Source organism: Pagrus major, chromosome 6, assembly GCF_040436345.1.
Source record: "Pagrus major chromosome 6, Pma_NU_1.0".
Taxonomy (NCBI): Eukaryota; Metazoa; Chordata; class Actinopteri; order Spariformes; family Sparidae; genus Pagrus; species Pagrus major.
Genome location: NC_133220.1, coordinates 35,684,381 through 35,705,370, shown reverse-complemented (window position 1 = coordinate 35,705,370; position 20,990 = coordinate 35,684,381). Strand labels below are relative to the sequence as shown.

Sequence of the window (20,990 nt, the reverse complement as noted above, 5' to 3'; positions counted from 1 at the left end):
TTGAAAGGTGGCAAAAACAGATTATGGACTAAATGAGAGGAATACTACTGAGTGAGTGTATTTGGGTCACAGAGATGTTGGTTTGCTTTTTATTGGAAGTCACATCTGGTCCTATATTGGATATGATGGATTGGATTTAATTAGATTCTATATTTAATGAATAGCTGACTGACGCTACACTGATTGAATAGGAAAAATGATTTTCGCTGTTGTCAGTTATATTAGTAGTTTCAGTGGAGAGTCATTGTGTGCTAAGAGATGGTCATAAGGGATTAATATATTTAATAATGATGGAACAAATAAAAACAACAACAAAATCTAGGATCTTTGGATCTAGGTAATGGCCAGTTTTAAACATGCTGCATGTAGACAAGAAATTCCAGCACTATCAAAAAATGTCTGTATCCACCTTAAAAATCTGCAACGTGTTCTCATCCCCAACTCGTCAAACTATGACGCTCTACCTCCTTCTCTAGCGCCAGTTTTGCATGTAAATGGCGGTCAAGTAAGGCACAAAATGCAATGTCCGCTAAACTTAAATAAAGCTAGCTGGCAAACATTTAGTGTATTATGACATCATTGGACTTTTGGACTGTTATGAATGTTCGTTAGGTTAGGAAAACGGCCAAAAAACCCCACCCAAAGTAACTTTCGGTCACACCAGTTACGTGACTTATATTCCTAATTTACATAATTTAACCTACTTACACAACATAATGTAAAAGCAATTGAAACTTTGTCACACACGGGACAGGAACCCCAGTCTCCTGCAGTAAAGTCCTACAAATGACCCACCTCACCACTCCAAACACCCCCAACTAAGACTTTTCTTGCTCTTCATATGACTACGCTAAAGGTGAGCTTTGAGAAATTAAGCTATAGCCTCAAACTTATACTTAGCTTATGGCTGCTGCTGTATCTGATGTGTTGGAAGTGAGTGGCTGAAAGACACAGTTTAACCAATGACTTGTGAGGTCACACTACCCTCACTAGTTTTCAGGATTTCAATCTGAAAAATATGACTCCAGCAAGGCTCAATCAAGTTATGGGCAGTGTTGAGATGATGAAATGACTGAACATTTCTTAAAAGCGTTGAAAATCCAGTTCTTCAGACACAGATTTTAGGACATACTGTACGTAATTTAATGTGAAATTCATCGGTGTTCAACAGTCAGTCAAGAAAACAGGCCGTCAGAAAACAAACACCATATCTCTAAATGTAGTCAGCCAAACTTTCATGAAATAAGTCTATCAATGCTAGAGTCACCGCAGTGATCTGAGAACATTTGATTAGTATGTAAGAAGCAACATTTCAAGCATGTTCTAATGAAGAAGCTCACAAATCTCATGTGCATCTTGTCTTGTCTAGGTTATAACCTTTATTAGATGTAAACATTTTTATATTTCTTTAAAACCCTTGTAATGTCCTCCCGATTGCCATACACCTTTTGTCCTCTGGGGTCAAAAATGACCCCGTCTGGTTTGACTGTTATTTAAAGCATATAGTATAAATTGTCAATCAATTCTGTGTTACACCTTTAGTCTTACTTCAGTCCAACCCATTACCACAAATTTTTCCCTTCGTTTTGGAATTTGGAACATTATTTTCAGACCATTTGATGAATAAAAAACATATTTTGACAGCAAAAGATTTAATTTGGGGTCAGAATGAGAAGTTGTTATTTGATTTTTTAATGATCTAAATGCAGTTTCTGTCCAGACAAGAATAAACTCCAGGAGACATACTGTATATATACAGATTTTTTGATTTTTTTTTTTTTGACTTTTGATTTTTTAATATCAAAAGTAAAAGTAACAAAAATCACTCCCGCCTTAAAAGAAACACAACCACCCGGAGCAACACAGTCAGTTCTACACCCCGTAGAGAGTACTTAGGAAATTAGATGGGACTAAGGTCAGTCTGAGGTCAGTGGATGACTTTAGTGTCACTGAGCTAGCAGGTTAGTGTGCTAGCCATGTTACTGAGGGACATGACTGAGGAGGTGGACAGGAAGTGGAGTTGTCCTGACAGGAAGTGACTCACCACCGTAGGGGTCAGTGGCATTGTAAGATGTGTCATTATACGGCTCCGCTGAAAACACAGGCACACACAGTGGCTAATCAGTCCACATACAAACACACACTCGAGAACCGTTGAACATTGGACCAAGCTGAAAGAAAAGATTTCACATTATTTTAAGATCATTTCATTGTCTTCTCTATATGCTGCAGCAACCTGAGGAAAAAAACACAAAAGGTTCATATCATGTCATGACATGACATCACCTCTAGATGGAGAGATATGTCATATTCCATTTGGGTTGGACCGGTGTGATTAAAACATGCACAGCAGACATGGAGAGAAAACAGGACCACAGAGTTTACACACTGTGACTGCCGTGGCCTCTGTTAATGACATGACTACATCTTGACTTACACTTGAATGTTTGAAGAATGTAAGTCGTGTGTGTGTGTGTGTGTGTGTGTGTGTGTGTGTGTGTGTGTGTGTGTGTGTGTGTGTGTGTGTGTGTGTGTGGTGTCTACTCACTGGTCTGAACTTTGAGTGTGAAGGGGTTCTTCTGCTGGATGGTGTGTGTGAAGAGGAAACGAGCGTTGCAGCTGTAGTCAGTGTGAGCATCTTTGGCCAAAACGTTGGAGAAGTACAGGTCTCCATTCAGACCCATGGACACTCTCTTATCCTGAGGTATCGGGGTCATAGCTGGAGGACACGGGAGGAGAACAGAGCAGGACAGAGGGAAATGGAAAAAAGGAAAAGAGAGGTCACTGAAAACTACATTAACACATTTGGTTTGTTCAGTAGCTTATAGAAACTTCAGCATTAGTAGGCTAGTAGTACCATTTTAAGATTAACAATTAATTTTCTAATTTGCAGTTTTATTGTTTAACATCAACTTCAAGACGAACATGCAGAACCAACATTATTGTTGGGAAAATTAAAGCAAGGATTTTGAAGTCGCAGTATAACATTATTTTATTTTTAATTGTCTCCGAGGAAGTTTTATGTTTCATGGAAGTTACCCTGCCTGAACTGACACACTGCATTATTCTGTCCAGGAAACTTCCCAGGATAATATTGGCAAATGATTCATAACATTTATACATTTATAATCATTTTTGGACATTTAAAATAAAGTGTTACTGTTGTTACGACTAAATGAGGATTATGTAGGTTCAAGTTTGGACTCTACATTTGCATTTAGGTCCAAGTTCTGAACAAGGACAAAGTCACAGATTGCACAGTGTGAAAGGCTATTTTCTGTACCTTTAAGTTTTGTTTCTTTAAATTTTGAATTTATATTTATATTTGATAGGGACAGACTGATAATCGGACAATATTCAGCATTTTTGTTTTTTTGTCTGACTGCTGGTAAAATAAGTTCATTTAAAAAAGCAATACTTTGGCTGTAGTGCAAAGCTCTGTCTGTCTGTTGTCAACCCTCTGTGCTCTCACTCAATGTCCTACCCACAACACTATCTGAATCTGAACTTAACACTGAATCTGCAAAGTAACTAGTAACTAATGTTATCAAATAAATGTGGAGGAGTGGAAGTATAAAGTAGCTGAAAATGGAAATACTCAAGTAAAATTGTACTTAAGTATAGTACTTGAGAAAATTATATTTAGTTACATTCGATCACTGGTTAGAATTGTTTTGACACTAAGATTTTAATTTTTACTGCAAATGTATAACAGCTCCAAATATCAGTTATCGGTCTCCTAATACTTGGTTCATCGATTCTGAATATTCAAAACAGTTTCAATGCTTATTTTCTGCAGTATGGATACCAGCTGTGTTTTCTCGATCGCTCTTCTCTCCAACAGTTGACACACACTATTTTTAAAGGCGTACTCTTAAGAGTAAAGACAAATGTTTTTGTGTGATATTAATCTTTACTTTTTTGTCTGCTACTAGCCAAAAAAGGAAAGGTTGCATCTCACTGTCATTTTATAGCCTTGTTATACTGTACTGTCTTTTAATTAGTCTTATATCTAATCAAAAATGTTTTACCCTCAATGTTACATACATTTTTCCCCATGGTATCAAAAATTGTGTTGAATATCGATATTTTTCAAGGTATTGTATCAAAGTTAGAAATTCCAAAAACAACACTGATATAAAGATGATATGATTTCAACTACACACATCAGCTGAGGTGACAGTTAACTTGATTTTAGTTCTTGTCTGAAACAAAGCAGAGATTGTTTTTCAAGAAATCACACTCGACCATCACCAGCTGATGCCACTTCTTTTATTAAAGGCAAAAAATATAATTTTTAAAATTAGAAGCGAAGATACCCTTAAGGCCAACCACTATTTTATAGACGCTTAGATGCATATATTTTCACATATAACTCAGTTGGACGTCTGTTCAAGTTCACTCTGGTAACCCAGCTGATGTGTCATCCTACAGTCGCTATAGGCAAACGTTCACTTGCAGCACACACACGTCCAGACACACCATCATCCACACTCTGTAACTGCACCAACTGACGTGAGCCGTATGGTCGTCAAGACAGCGCCTCAGGACCAATCAGCAGCTGGGCCAGCAGTCCTAATCAGGCGTTGGCGTGTTACAGTGTCTGGGCTACATGACATGACTAGAGGACAAATGTGTGTGTCATATAAGCTATTCACTGAGGTTACATGAGTTTAAAGGACCAAGCTGCACTGTCTGTGATTTGATCATTTTCAGATATTGACTAGTCTTTACTACACAGTTTTCACAATTTAATCCTGACCCTTTCTGGTTGGACATGAGTTCTACACACATACACACATATGCACATGCACACACACAGCACTGTAGCGTAACCTGACTGGGGTAAGGACAATACAGTGTAAAGGTGAGACAGAAGGAAGGGATGCCAGAGTGGTTTGAGACTAAAAAGTCTTCTAAAAGCTGCTGATAGAGAGAAACTGAGAGACACAAGAGCACATGGGATAAAAGACTTAATTAGAGCATTAAGCGTAGAGGTCACTGGAGACAAACTGCTATGAGAAGAGGGACAGAAGTCTGTCCCTTAAATGGCCTGAAAGACCTCTTGCCTATCACAATGTAAAGGGAGTAAAAACTAATAAAATGCACTTCTCAGCACCAGCACCATTGTATTTCTATGGGGATGCTGATAGACCTGACTTGAAAAGGTCACAGTAAACATGTCATCCCCTTGAATAATGCAGTCATCTTTCAAGCTAATCAGATGCTTAGTAATGAAGCAAAATTCATTTCAACAAAGTTGTATTTAAGGAACACATGCAGTTGTCTCCCACTGCTGCACCAAAAATATTACTCACATGTATCAGTCCACCTTAAGGTGATAAAACTATACCAGATAACAAGTGATAGTGTCATTTTTACTGGCTACTACAGAGATAGCAGTGAAGAAAATCAGCAGGACACACACATAAAACAGACTACATACAGAGACAGAGAAATACACTCAGTGTATATTTGTGTGTAATTGGTGCTCACCGCTGTTCATCCAGAAGGTGAACGGAGGAGGCAGACCCGGTGGGGGGTTGCACAGCAGAACCAGCGGGGAGCCTTCAGTCACCACCACTGGCTCCAACACCTCTTTAGGCCACAGAGGAGCCTCTGGAGGATGGGGATGGGGGAGGAGAGTAGAAGGGGGTCGGAAGAAGGAGGAGAAGGAGGAAAGAGAGAATGAGATGAGAAGAATTATACATACTGTACATATCTTTTGAATATTGAATTTCCGTCGGACAAGGTTGGGTGGGGGTCAGGGTTAGGGGGAATTTCGGGTGGTTACAATTGCACTCAACAGATACATCATCATAATTCATCACAATACATTTTTTTTTCATATGTTCTAACATATGACAGCATAATGCTTAGATTCAACACATTTCTTTGCTGCCTATGATGATATATCAATGTGTGCATTATGTCCAAATATTGTGTCATGACGTGTGTGTTCTTGTGTGTTCTTACTGGAGACCCGGAGCAGGATTTTGTTGGACAGAGCCACTCCAAATTCATTGTTGGCAAAACACTGGTACTCTCCTTCGTAGTCCTCCGGTCGTCCTCCGCTACGGAAACCGATCTCTAGAGTTCCAGAGCGTTTTCTCATCGTCACCCTGGGATCTTTCCCGATGTTGAAAAACTTCCCATTCCTTCGCCATGAGAACCTGAGCCAGGAGACAACAGATCAAAGAGTTAGCATGATAATAATGCTGATACCTCTTAATGTTAATTCTACTGTTGTGCTCTTCAAGTGATGCTCATTTTGAGTTTAATACACAAGGTCTGGTCACAGCCAACTTCTATTGACTTGTTACCAGTCTTCTTACCTCATATTCCCCTGTAGTCACAGAATCTGAAAATGTTTTAATAAGACTGTAGAAATTGATGAAATTAATGTAACCTGTTTCAAAAACTATATCTGTGTATTTCTGTATGTGTTAAGTCTTATTTTATTTCCTGGTCTTATTTCTTATTACATTACCTGAGGACCCTTCCTTTTACCTGATCTGTGCTGTTGATACTGAGAGCTGTGTCAATACGAATTCAAAACTTCTCCACATTTATCTGTCGTCCTGATAAATTCATTGTACAGTGCACAGCACTGATTCTATAGGAACAACAACAGAGTCATGTCACACTCACCCCTCTACTGTTCAGGCTTATCTCTACTCTCCAGGAACAGGGACAGTTCACTAATTAATTCCTGTCACTTCCATTTTGCTGTTTTTTGAGTGGTCTTAAGCTACAGTCAGTAAAACTCAACACTTCAGTTATTAACAGTTAATCCTGACCTGACAGTACTAACAGTTCTTAAACCTCTGCAGAAAGTTGTGGTGAATGTAAACTAAACTAAACAGCTCTTGAAAAGAAGTCACTAGAATTAAAAGGTGAATGAAAACCGTGACTCTGTTAAAGGTTGCACATTATGCTCATTTTCAGGTTCATATTGTTATTCTGGGTGTCTACTAAAACAATAGCTCCACTTTTCACCCTCTGCCCGAGCAGTCCGTTTAAGTGTCTGTCTCTTTAAGGACCCCTTTCCAGTCTGTTCTCATTGGTCAGCTGTCACAGGCCAGAACAGGCACCACTCACTGTGTTTAACCATTTCTTGGCTGGTGTTGTTGAAACAATGGTCATGAAGGGGGAAAGGATGACTGTATAGTTAGGACATCACAACGTCACAGAAATCCTGACGGCTCATTTAAGGCACAGTTCCTGAATATGGGCTGTTTACACTTCTCTGTAGATTGAGCATGCTCATGCTTTCACAATATTCATAAAGCACTTGGAACTGCTTTATAATCAAAAAAGTCAGCAAATCTCACTTTCTACAATATGGGATCATTCAAAGGAAAATCAGGCCAGTAGAGTACGGAGTATGATTTCACTGTTTTACTGGAATTAATCAATAATTAAAAGTGTATGTAGTTTTATGTCTATGGGCTCACACATGAAAAAAAAACACCAGTACTCTTGTTAAAGAGGAGACAATGGAGGCAGGTGAGGCATGGCAAAAGTTATCTTGGCATGAGGTTTTGCCCACTGGGCTATCAACATGTTAACATGCACTCTTTAATTGTTTTAACATCCGGAAAATGTGAAAGTCTTTTGCTTGTCATGTGGTTGCCATCTTACATTACTCAACTGGCACACGACAGCAGGACAAAAATCCACCACAGCACACTCTCCCCATGTGCATGTAATAGTGCTCCAGCTTAATCCTGCTCCATGTGGCGTTTCCAGAGGGCTCCCTGATTAGTGAAGAACACTGAATATGCTTACATAACCCGCCTCTATTTTCAGTGACAAGCGGAGATTTAAAAAGACGTTTCATGTCATTTTTAGGCGAGTTACAGTTGAGCTCTGCCTGTTTGAGGTGCAGCACACTGCTGAGCCTGAACAATGGGCCACTATTGAAGAACTGGAGACCAGAGCTGTGTGTGTGTGTGTGTGTGTGTGTGTGTGTGTGTGTGTGTGTGTGTGTGTGTGTGTGTGTGTGTGTGTGTGTGTGTTGTGGCATGTGTTGCGTAGTGAGAGACTGATTGTGAGTGAATAAGTGAACGATCCCTTTCGCTGAATGTTTCATGAGCATGAATAGTCAACTGAGTGCATTATTGGAGCACAATGCCTGTCCTGGGAAGGGGAGAGCCAGTATGTGTGCATGGGAGAGTGGCAGTGAGTGCCTTATTGTCAGGTTGTGTGTGTGTGTGTGTTTATGTACAAGAATCTGGGTGAGCGTGCATGTGTACGTGTGTGTGTGTGTGTGTGTGTGTGTGTGTGTGGTTGTGTGTCTTACGTAAAGCCAATCTGTCTCCAAATAAACAATGTACCACTGTCCTGAGCTGGTCATACCCCCTGTGATGTAACTACTGGAGACCCAGTGTGTATGTGTGTGTGTGTGTGTGTGTGTGTGTGTGCACATAGAGTGTGTGGCTGTAGGCCTGCTTCTTAATGTGAATCGAGAGAATATTTTGATGCATATAGGTTTATGTGTGTACATGATGTCTTTGTGTGTGTGTGGGTGTGTAGAGTAGGGGCTGATATAATAACAATACTTCAAAGTGAAACATTGTTATCATGTTGATAATGCAGATAAACAATGGGGCTGCTCTTAAATCATTCCCATTTGTCTCCCTTGTTGCATTGTCACAGTAGGTGGCAGTCAGGGGTGTAGTGCTATTTGTTGAAGCACCTAAGATGTGTGTGTGCACATGACGTGACCTTTTTAGCTGTCTCAAAAAATGAAAGGATGTTTTTATCATTCAGTCTTTATCCTACTTAATGTTAGCTAGCTATAAACTGCGATTCTTGCATGTGGTGCTGTTATCAGGATTTTATAAATACTGAGGTCATGCGTACTAGAAGGAGCAGCATTAAAATGGAATTAGAACATTTTGTTATTAAAAAAATCTTTGCAGCACACTGACTCAGAAGAGACTGACTTCTCTCTTATGCATACATGACTTATATGATATGATCCTTCCTATGGAAGCCCATTTCCACCAGTTAAATCTATTCCCATAATAAGACATAATTATGAGTTATAAAGGCAAAATTATGAGTTTTATGTTGATCTCATAGTTAAGACTTTTGTATCTCAATTTCAATTTTTATCTCATATTTATGAATTTCTTATCTCATCATTTCCTCCTTTTATCTCATAATTATGACTGACCATGGGAATATTATTTTCATCAAGCTTAGTTTTCATCTTATCCTATTCTTTAACCATATTTATCACCATGGACCTCCACCATAAGCCTGGCCTGGACACTTTTGGAGCAGTTGTTAATAACAGACAGTATGACTGCAGCAGGTAGGCCAATTGTTTATTCACTTTTGTCATAATGTTTTTGTCACTGTGAATATTTTTGCCACTGAAAATGTCAGAGAAGAAATTCCCAATTGACTGTGTGCGCAGAGGCTGGACATGCCACTTTTTATATAGGTCAGTAGTTTGGCTCAGGTCCTAAATGCAGTTGCTGCATCTGTAACTCTAAGTTACTAGTGTTGAGTGTGTAGGTCGGTGAAATGCAGCCCCTCGGTCCTCACACAGACTGAATGACAGGACGATACTGTACGTGTGTTTAATGAGTTGTGCATGCAGAGCTGTTCAGCTTTGCTGGTGAGAAGATGCTGACCTTTATTCAAACATGCCATACAACTAAGTAGATTTAGCAATCCATCACTTTAATATTTTAACGTTCAGCTGGATTATGCAAACTGTGAACACTGTATTTCCTCACTTAGAGGAAAAAGAGATGGCGGAGCTGTGCTCCGGTGTGCTCTGGCAGCATTACACCTGCAGTGGTGTTAATGTATCTAAACACTGGGTGCCACCTGCTATAAAATGCAGAAAAGAAGAAGAAGACAATGCAGTAACTGTTAGCTTGCTACTACCACAGTGTGTGGCTACTACTGCGGGACAAAATCATGTTGATGGAGATGACTGATGAAAGCGAGATGGTGCAGGTAGATATTGCGATAATATCATTATTATGAATTATTTTGGCCATGATATCATACGGTCAAAATCTGATATTGTGATGGCCCTAGTGTAGAGCCATAACACATCAAATTGTAAATAGCAGAATTCTTTCCTCTGTGGCCAATTAAAATGACTCCATCAGGCTTGTCATTTTTTAATCACCTCTGCTGAGGAAGTTATGTGTTCGCCTGTGTCATTTGGTTGGTTTGTCAGCAGGATTACACAAAAAATACTGAACGGATTTCAATGAAACTTGGATGGAGGATGTGTCTCAGCCCAGAATGGACCCCATGAGATTTTTTTCACACTTCCTTTAACATTGTTAGATAGGGCGTCTTTTGACATTTTTGTTTATATCTCAGGAAATAATGCATAGATCTTGATGAAAAAAATCCTACTGATATTGATATTAATTGATATTGATGGCACTTAGGTGGCTGTTATCTATGAGTAAGCACAAAATGGGACTGTTGGGCCTTGGCAGAGGTATGCGCTCTTTCTGTGTGCCATTCTAGTTATCAGAAATCTATCTATTCATTCAGTGCAGAGAAGGTATCTGAGCCCAGAAAAGAGTCCCCTATGTCAGTTGGTACTGAGGCTAACTGCCCCTCAGACACAGTCTGACCAGCCTCACAACAACACTGCTCTCCAAACACCAATCAGAGTAAAGCAAATTATAACACAATGTAAAGAAACCGATCTGGAACATTGGAAAGAAGAAACTAAAAGCCAAAGTAGATTAGAATGTTATCTAGCCCCAAAAAGAGATGATGAATTAGCAGAATATGTATCTACTGTCAGAGATAGAAAGCAGAGACAGATCCTCACCAAGTACAGGCTCAGTGACCACAAACTGACAATCCAAACAGGAAGACACAAACAATCATGGCAACCAAAAGACAACACAACATGTGGTCACTGCTCGACAGGTGAGGTTGAGACGGAGATGCACTTTCTCCTGCAATGTAAACATTCAACGAAACCAGGAACATTTATTTTGATAAGTTTAATTCGGTAATCTCAGAGTTCAAAGAGCTGAAAGACATATCAAAATAAAAAATACTCCTGGGAGAAGGAGACAGGGCGTATCTGCTGCCCAATATGTGTCAACATGCCACAACCTGAGGGACAGTGAGTGACCGACACACACACACACTATAGCTGTATATGTATGTATATACTATAACTATAGCTGATCTATAGCTGTATCCAGCTATAGATCATGTAGATGTAAGTTGTAAATGGAGTAAACACACTGGCTTTCAACTGTAGTTGGAGGATCTACTCTACATATTTCTTGGCAAAAGCTCTAAAAAAGCAGGTAGAAACTAGAATCCTTTGGGCATTCATTACTACCGCTTTATTGTGCAGGTTTACAGCAGTAACTGTGACATGTTTACTATTGCCTACACTGCATATTAGTCTGTAGGTAAGTGCAAAGAGAAAACAAAACAAAGGATATATGGGTTTTTGAGACATATCGTTTTCCAGACAACCACAAGTAGAGTTCAAAGATGGAATGACAGGGAGATTTGATTAGGTTCACAGCAGCTGGAGCAGACATCAGACAGAGTGATGGAGTTAATGGAAGGACAATGTTTGGATGGGGGGTGGCAGAGAGAGACAGCACAGCAAAAAGCACAGCAGACAACATGTCAGGTTACGGCTGTGAAGGACAGGCAGACAGGTGTCATGCTGTGTTTATAAGGTTGTTAGAGGGCAGAAAAGGAGCTTGGGGGTAAAACATCATTCAACTGAAGGGGAATGGGGTCAGTGAAGGGAGGGCAGGCTGAGGTAAAAATGTTTTATGAGAGACAGACAGAGGGGGCCGGAGTGGCAGAAGAGCACATCTGAGTGGCACTGTCACTGCTCCTAAGTCTCACTGCCAGAGGGATAGATGGAGAGAGAGAGACAAGAGGGCAAAGGGACACCACAGACAGACAGACAGACCAGGGTGGCGAAAGGCAGTAGAGGAGAGGCAAGAACGAGAAAACTGAGAAAGACAATGAGTGAAAAGAATGAAAGATGGACAGTGGCAAGGAGAGGAAGAGGACGGTGAAACAATATGTCATCAGTGCCCCCATCAGCATCATAGGAATTGTCCCTGGACTGCTTTTTCCTCAGCTGTGCTACATTCTCCTGATTACACTCCAGCTGCGTCTGATTGGTGCTCACAGTCTGCAGCCTGTCAGTGTGTCAAGTTGACACATCAATCTTACTGTGAGGTTTTCAGCCTGCTTTGTGGGTTACCTGCGGGATAGTTTCAACTTTCTTATTAAGTGGCAAACTATTCTACATTTACTAACTTCAGCTATCCTAATTTAATTTCCATTACGTGTGCTGCACAACTTTACACATAGAATACAGTTTACCTATCATGAGTAAAACTTCGCCAGTGACTCGGGAAGACACAATAACCCACATAATGTACTCAAGATGATCTTGGCTAATGTTGTGTTCCAGACAACTTGGAACAGCACATCAATCTATCCCGACTTTACCAGAGTTTTCTGATGTCACACAACAATGGCAGCACACATGGGGAGGGGGTAGAGTGTAGACTATGTGTAGAAGACAGTATTTGTATTAAAATGGAATGCAGTATAAAATTGTACAAAGATGTGCCATAGTTATACTATGGGAAATGTAGGACCCATCATTTTCTGCCCTTATTAAGGACTAAACGTGTGGATATTTGAATTATTATCAATATTCACATTCTTTGACGTGTGGGGAACCCCTGAAAAGTTATAAAAAGTTTGAAATAGTTTCTCTCTTACCCCTGTTGGTATCTAGTCCTGTACATAGTTCTGATTTTAATTATGTGACCTTGTTACTCTGGATAATCCACAGAACACACAAACAGTCAACAGCTGGTTTAAATTTCATTCACCTCTATGTTATTGGGGTGGAGGTACTCAGCAGGATAAAAGTCTATATGTTAAATATAAAAGAAAAAGCCATTTTAATGCTTAGATTAAAATGGGTTTAAAAAGAGAGGTGGGCACTGTGTGTGTGTGTGTGTGTGTGTGTGTGTGTGTGCGTGCGTGCGTGCGTGCGTGCGTGCGTGCGTGCGTGCGTGCGTGCGTGCGTGCGTGCGTGCGTGTGTGTGTGTGTGTGTGTGTGTGTGGGTGGGTGGGTGTATGTGTACTGCTTACGTTGGCACCGGGTTGCCCTTGGCCTCACACTCGATGATGATATTATCTCTTGGGTCAACAATGTAGTCCTTCACTGACTGTTTGACTATAGTGGGGGGCTGTTTCACTGTGGGAGGAGGAGAGAGACAAAGAGAAGGTTGGGAAAAAGGTTGTGTATAGAGATTGCACACACACATTCATAATAGTGTGATTGATGTGTTTTTTAAATAGTTATTGGTCAATAATGGAACTCTATGGTACAGAGGAAGAATATGTATCACTATAGATACACACAATAGAGCTGACAATAGGAAAGTAATAGAATATCCCCTTAACTTAATCATTCATCATTTTTTTATTTTAACGTAAGGTTATTATCAGCCCTATACATCAGTCTAAACCTGCTTTACATTCTGATAAAGAAAGAAACAGATCATAGTTTCCACCTCCCCAGCTGTGTTCAGTCTGCTGTACATATTTAATGGCTCACTTAAGCCAAACCTCTCAACACCACAGACACACCATGCAGCCAACATTTCTCTGCCCCTCTGCATTTCTAGCTCACTGAGCCCTGCAGGGCTTTGAATCTATCACTGTACACAAATACATACACACTAACACATACTGCACACACAACACGAGATAACAAGCACTTCAGAGGGCCGTCCTCCTGCAGGATTAAAGGAGAAGCTCTCTGCTTGAAAAGAAGGTGGTGTGACTGGACTATGAGAATGAATTCCTGTCTAACTAAGAGGACTCTGTAACTGAAGCTTTCCAGCTAATTTAATCCATAACTGAAAAAGGAGCGTATAATACACATCCCTCATGTTGCCATGGCAACCATAGGAGTATTTTTACAGTATGCTTGGTTGTGATAAAAGCCAGGCTATGACAGATAATTATTATGGAAATTACCCCTCAACATATCAGCTTATACAAGATCCTCTAAGACTCATATTCTGTAAACCATCTCTGAAATAAGAATTCTATATAGCTTAATATAATGTTCATATAAGTGTTGAGATATTACTTTATTTCACATACACATTAATTACTGTTCTTACAACCAATGATCTGTTAGAGTATAACGATCTATCATTGGCTGTTATTCATTCAAATGTTGGAGATTTAATATATGTGCGTGTTTCAATAATTCATAGGCTGCAAAGTGTCAGCAGATGTGAGTCCCACTGTATCATTTGGTCATCAACAGAATGTTTCCTAAAATCTGTTGTATGAGTGTGTTTTGTCTGTATGGAGCAAGAGAATAAACAAACTGTAAATACTAACTCTTGAGTCTGTAATTTCAGCTCGTTTTCACAGTCAAATTAGCAAGTGCTACTGCAGCATCACAAGCTTTAAGCTATAAATGAGTTGGTGGATTTTAGCAGTGACAGGAAAAACTTACGGTCTTGCAGGATCTTTGCTGTTAGTCCAATGTAAAGCCAAAGAGAGACACAGACAAGGATGGAAAAAATGTTATGTGATTGTTAACCATATTAGAGACATCATATCTATTAGCACTATGTTACAGATAACAACTTTGCATCATGTTATATTATGTTATGTCAGAGCTCAGTGGTTCAAAACTGATTGGGTGCATTTTTCGTGGGCAGGTGATTCTGCCTGTGGCTATCAAACTGTTTAATTCCTCGCTCTGAGTGTGGCATTATTGCTCTGTATATATGTACATTTCTTGTATTTTTGTTTTGTTTTTGTTGATATTGATATTATTATTATTATTATTATTATTTCTGCATATTCTGAATTTTGAATGGGAGCAGCTGTAACACAAACAATTTCCCCTAGGGGATAATAAAGTTTTTCTGATTCTGATTCTGATACTGATTCAACGTTGTCTTAAAGAAATTAATAAAACCCATTACTTTGAAATGTAGTTTATTAAGTATGGTCTCATTGAAAAGTGAGATAATTTTTGGGTGAATTGGCACTATTTAAATACAACTGACTTGACCTGTGAATTTCCAGAGCAGCACTTTTATTTTGACGTACAGTTTCCATCTTATTGGATACCTGAAACTTTACAGTACAGGTGAAAACAACATTTCAACTTACACTGTACACAGAACAAAAAAAAGTATTATGCAGTGAGGAGATGGCTTGGGTTGATTCCCACCTGAGACCATTTTTTATTATTTTCATCACTTGCAGCTGTATTGCCGTTCCTTTCATCAGACCTTTTGAATGGGTGAACTTAAAATTAAAAAATACAAATACTTTGTACAAGCATTTGGAGCAAATTGTAATAGTTTTTAGTCTGAACAAGCCTGAATTGGTTGCAACTGCTTTTGCAATGCTTCTTATGTTTCTTTAAATGTTGTTCTGTAGAGTGTGCACCCATGTTTAGAGGTTGAGTCCTCAGCAGTGATCCAGGTTCGATTCAAACCTGTTGCCCTTTGCTGCACCTCACCCCCTAGATGTCCTATCAAAAATAAAAAAAATAATCTTTTAAAAAATAAATGTTTTAAGCTCTGATTGTACTCTCTTGCTTTGCCAATTTCATTGAGTTTTAAGCCCCACTTTAGTTGTCATTTTGTGAAATTAAATTGAAGAGGCAGCACAATGATTGTAAGATTGTCTTCTCACAGCAAGAAGGTTTGTATCAGATAGAATTGGTGGATGGAAATAAACTGAATTGGCATGAAGTGGGTCTACAGTGTGTGTGGACAGTGATCTGATGTTTAGGGGAAAATCTGAGTTGAGAACCACTGTTCAAGCTTACATGTATGTAATAGAATATCTGAATTAGTTGTTATAAAAATGAGAGAGAGAACTATGATCTATAGAATAAAACAGAGAAACCATGACTGAGGACTCACCTGTAAGGAGTTCCAGTATCAGTAAAGGATGAGCAGCAGTGACGAAGAGACAGACAACACACAAATTAAGCTTTGCATTGCAGATCAAATACATTAACATTTCTTTAACATTAACCGGGCTTTCATTTTCATCTCAGTGAGTGTTGAAGTTTCTCTTTGGCAGCCATATTCTGTATGTGATTCAGATGTGTTGTTGCTTTTCGCAGCGACAAAGTTAAGTGAACAGTATACAGTGAACTGGTAACTGTGGAATAGTGAGCTGATTAAATGTCTGTCAGAAAATTTCAAAAGACCATTAGTCAGGTCAAGTCATTTTTTTTCTCATTTGGTGTATACATGATTAAAGTATAAATCTACTTTATATTTGTATGGTTATTTTGCTTGTAAGGTGTCACATTTGTTTAGGTGATTGACTGTGAGTGTAATATAATGCAACACTAATAAAGAATTTTTCAACAGGAGCACAAGTTAATAAGATTTTAAAAGAACATTTGACCAGACCAAAGCATGTTTACTATAATGGATTGTCTAGTTCTATTGTAGCAGTGCTTGAATACAAACCATTCTACCTCCCAAATGCCATCCCAAAAATGTACTAAATGCCTGTATGTGTAGATATTAAGCAGGAAGTTGGACTTACCAGACTGTTTATGTGATTTAAGCCCCCTCCCCACTGACACACAGGAACACACACATACACACAATGATGAAGTGACCCTGTGTCAGGAGCCTGACCTTGTGTTTGATTGACAGTTACAGATGAGTATTGATACGTGTGCTATGTGTTCACATGTATGCATGCTGACATCCATGCTGCTATGCACTCTTGTGTTTTGCCTGCATGTATTGTACGTATATTTCATCCAGTTAATAATGATGACTGTTTTTTGTCAGCTACAGCCACAACTCCACAGACTGAATAAGTCTGCGGACTATTCATCATATGCCCTTCAGATATTTTTATGCAGCGATAGACTGTGTGAGAGTGTGTGAACGTGTGTGTGGGTGGATGGGTGTGTGTGTGTGTGTGTGTGTGTGTGTCCTGTAGGGATGTGAGGAAAGCTCCCATCAATAAAGGTCATGAGTGCAGTTTGCTGTGAAGCAGATAAGGAGACATAAGGAAAAAAGGGGGGATGGGGCTTCTCGTTCTGTCTACTGAATGAACAACATACTGTGAAGCATGTGGTGCCATAGTTATCTCAAAATGAGGGGTTTAACATGTCATATAGCATCGGTTTGTGATTTAAAACAATGCTGCGTGCATTGCAAAACCTGAAAAATGGATTGTTATCAACTAAATGTGATCAGTACACCTACCAAAAGGACAAAGGACCTGGAACAATTTTTGGGACGTCTGACTCTCCTATCCTATTGCAGCAGGCAGCATCAAGTGCCTTACATCATTTAATCAATCATTAATCAACCTGGCTCATATAATGTTGCAGTTTTACATTTGCTTTGCCTGAGGATAGATGCATTTACCAGAAATAAATATAAAAAAGTTTTTTTGTTTGTTTGTTTGTTTGTTTTTTGCCCTGAACTCAAACAGGAATTTTAATTTATTTTTATTTAAAAAGATGTACTTGGATGTGTTAGGATTTCATATGATTTTTTTTCCGTCATCTGGCCTTTCCGTACCAAGAAGCAGTTTATTATCATTTTATCGTTGGCATTTTTCAGCAAAAAACTGGTGTAATCCTGTATTTAATTTACTGACCATAGATGAAGGTTATTAAATCATACCACTGGACAGCAAAAGCAAAAGTGACTTTTTCAGGGTGATAATATTCAGTGAACATGAACAATGAAAGTAGCTTAGCAACAACCATCACTCATTGGCCCAGGAGGAGAGGCTATGTAGGTTTCCTTGATGAATCAGTGTGCAGAACCCTTTACAAGGGTTCTTAAAGCATGTAGATAGGATTGTTATTGTTAAACATTTTAGAACAGTAGCTATTTTTAGCTGCCGGCAGCTGTATTAGTTGTTGATGGTTAAAAACAAAAACTAATACTGTTCTTGGAACTATGTGCAGGTGCACAGAGAGCTGCTGGATTGCCAAAATCAAGTCACATGTCTTGTATGTGTAGACATAATTGCCTGATTCTGATTATGTGACTTAAAAATTTTGAACAGAAATTTATAACCCTTTTCTGTGATGATGTCTACATTGATATACTGTGGAAAATGTTGGAACCAAGTTAAAACAACACATAAACCTGTACTGTGAATCTATCTGAAACCACTGATTATATTGTTGTCAGAAATAAATCAAATCACTGCCTGTCAGTTTATCTCACTGTGGTGAATACATTAAGGAGAGGTTACTGGGTTATATGAGGCTGGGTGTGTGCATGTGTGTGTGTGTGTGTGTGTGTGTGTGTGTGTGTGTGTGTGTGTGTGTATCAGATCAATAGAGCATCATAAGTCAAGGGTTGAAAGGTCAGGCTTATAAAAAAACAGAGAGAGATGGCACCATAGGGGGGCGGAGATATAGAAGACAGAGCAGCTGACAGCTGACTGCTGCGGGTGTGTGTGTGTGTGTGTGTGTGTGTCTATCTGTGCATGTGTGCGTGTGTGTGAAGAGAAAGAGAAGCCATGACTTCTCTGTCCCTCCTCTGTGCTTTTGTTCCCAATTCCCTCAGGAATCCATTTAACCAGAATCCATTCAGACTATTATACTTCTCATAATGGGCAGGTATGAGAATGTGTGTGTGGTGTGTATTGGGAAAATATCTGTATGCATGTTGGAATCAATGAAGACCTATCACATTTGAATTTGCAGTAAGGGGGGGAGGCACCAAAAATGACACACTATTACCCACTGATATGAAGCAGTCTATTCTCATAATCAAATGTTAATGTCATCACTGCTCCAGCTCCAGCAACACATTTATTTTCATATATTAAAAGTGAATGCAAAAATGCTATGGAACCTGTGCATTAACTTCACTAAATTGAGAGAACGTTTACTCTTGTTTACTTTGCAATTTTGTTGCTTAATACAGTGCAAATGTTTGGGTGCTTTAAATGTTTAAATATGGCCACGGTGAGAGTAATTGAAACATACAGTACCTCCTAATGCACACATTTTATTCTTTTTGATCATTTTACTGATTTTGTATTCACACTTTCATTGCATTAGAGATGCTTTTTAGTTTTGTCTGACCTGTTGACTTAATTGGGAAAATGCTCAGTATTTGTTCAGTGTAATATAGAAATTGTCCTCCACCAAACCGTGACTACTGTGTCCCATTGAAGTCCAACCGTGGACCTTTGCTGTAGTCATGCACCTCTCTCTCCACAATGCCACAATGTTTCCGATCTGTGTCTTCACTGCAAGCTCATAATGTTAACAAAACATGGACTAATGGACTTGCAAAATATGTCTCTCTTGCAGTTTGTCCTACAATAGTCTGTCCTTTACTAAAAGCTAGGATATATAAAATAAATAATAAAATTGAACTGAAACAACTTTTAGTTCTGTGTCAGCAGTATATAATTTAGTTTAGAGGATTTGTATAAATTCTAGCTTAAAATGGTTGGCAGATTCCGATCACACTTTGTTTGTCCAAAGTGCTATTTTCCAAACATCGGCAGGACTGCAGCAACCCTAGCAGCACTGAACATCCTTGTGTAACACCAATTACAAACCTATCTGAGCCATTTATCTCAGCCAATTTCCTTTCACCCAAATTAATTGTTGTACTTTTTTCATTTGCTGTAACATATTGCAAAAAGTGGATGTGATTATTGCTCAGTGACTTACGGTCTTGTGGGACTTCAATGGGTGCTGCTTGGCGCCACAGCAGCAGCAGTAATAACATGAGAGCCAGGGCCGCATGCCCACCCTGCCCCAACATCTCTCCCCCTCCGATTGGCCGGCCTTTCCCCTCACCCTTCCTGATTGGTTAGATGGTTCTCCTGACCGCTGCACCAAGGACCTGTGTGTACACACAGACAGATGGTTAGGGTGAAGACAGTGTAGTAGACCGTACAGTATATCTACAGTATAAACTATTTGCGTGTGTGGATGTGTACAGTATGTATACTGGCACGACAGTGTGTGTCGACTCTGGCCTACATTCACAGCTGAGTCCCTGTGTGGCTCCCTAGAGAGAGCAGCCTAGAAACAAAGCCAAGGAGAAGCTGTGTGGCACTGATTCTTTAAGTGAGTCCAATCACAGGCTGCTTCACAGCAGCAAAATAACATTTAAATGTGGGTTAAATTATCTGCCCAGAGATGATGATGGAGAATGGATTATTAGGATCATCTCATCATTCCAGTGTCTTTGGCACAATGCATATTTTCATTTATTTTCAACATGATGTTACAAAAGGGTGTTTATAGGTGTCTTTTGACTTTATAGAACTGGGGATACTTCTGTTTACCACTTACCATCTCACCATAGTGACAAAATTCTCAAGAAATTTCTGGTCACAGGTCTCATCTCTATGAAAATCAACAAAGTGAATGTCCTTATCTTAAATATTTAGTGTATAGTGCATTTGGAGCATATATTTAATTCATAATGCAAAAGACAAAATGCAATTTTACACAAATGAATGTCACCATTTGGCCAATTGTCATAAACATGAATGTGTTTCCATAATTCAGTATTGAGGACCTGACTGAATATTCTAACAAGACAATGATGTGATATTTATCGCACTATTAAAGCGGCTGGAAGGAACTTTAATTTAGTGTTTATTCTTGCGGCCCCTGTGGAAAAAAGTGGTATGTGCACCCCTGCCTCCTGTGGAAAAGATTTTGATCTGGCATGTATTTCTTTTGGAAGTGAAAGAAAAAGCACAGAGCTTTTTGCAGGATGCATGGCAATGAGGTAATGTATCTATCTGTGGCCATGTAAAATATAACTGTAATATGTTAAATGCCTTTTATTTACCTAGGTTAGCCTCGGTTAGATGTGGTTGCTCCATAATAGTAATTTTGTTAAGAAAACTAAAGTTACATGGAAGTAACCACTCTTCTCTGTGTTGGTCTTATTTGTATATGT

The 20,990-nt window shown here is 39.2% G+C and overlaps 1 protein-coding gene across 1 annotated transcript in view; it reads right to left on the bottom strand.

The window, feature by feature from the left end:
- nfasca (neurofascin homolog (chicken) a) overlaps positions 1–20,990 on the bottom strand; it is a 102,964-nt gene that overhangs the window by 48,273 nt on the left and 33,701 nt on the right. Inside the window, exons 3-8 of the mRNA XM_073468137.1 lie at positions 19,742–19,916; positions 14,543–14,560; positions 13,156–13,261; positions 5,977–6,173; positions 5,497–5,619; positions 2,549–2,719 (exon numbers count right to left, since the gene is read on the bottom strand). Coding sequence (XP_073324238.1) covers positions 2,549–2,719; positions 5,497–5,619; positions 5,977–6,173; positions 13,156–13,261; positions 14,543–14,560; positions 19,742–19,835 — 709 coding nt within the window. The 5' untranslated portion in view covers positions 19,836–19,916. The remainder of the gene's footprint in view (positions 1–2,548; positions 2,720–5,496; positions 5,620–5,976; positions 6,174–13,155; positions 13,262–14,542; positions 14,561–19,741; positions 19,917–20,990) is intronic.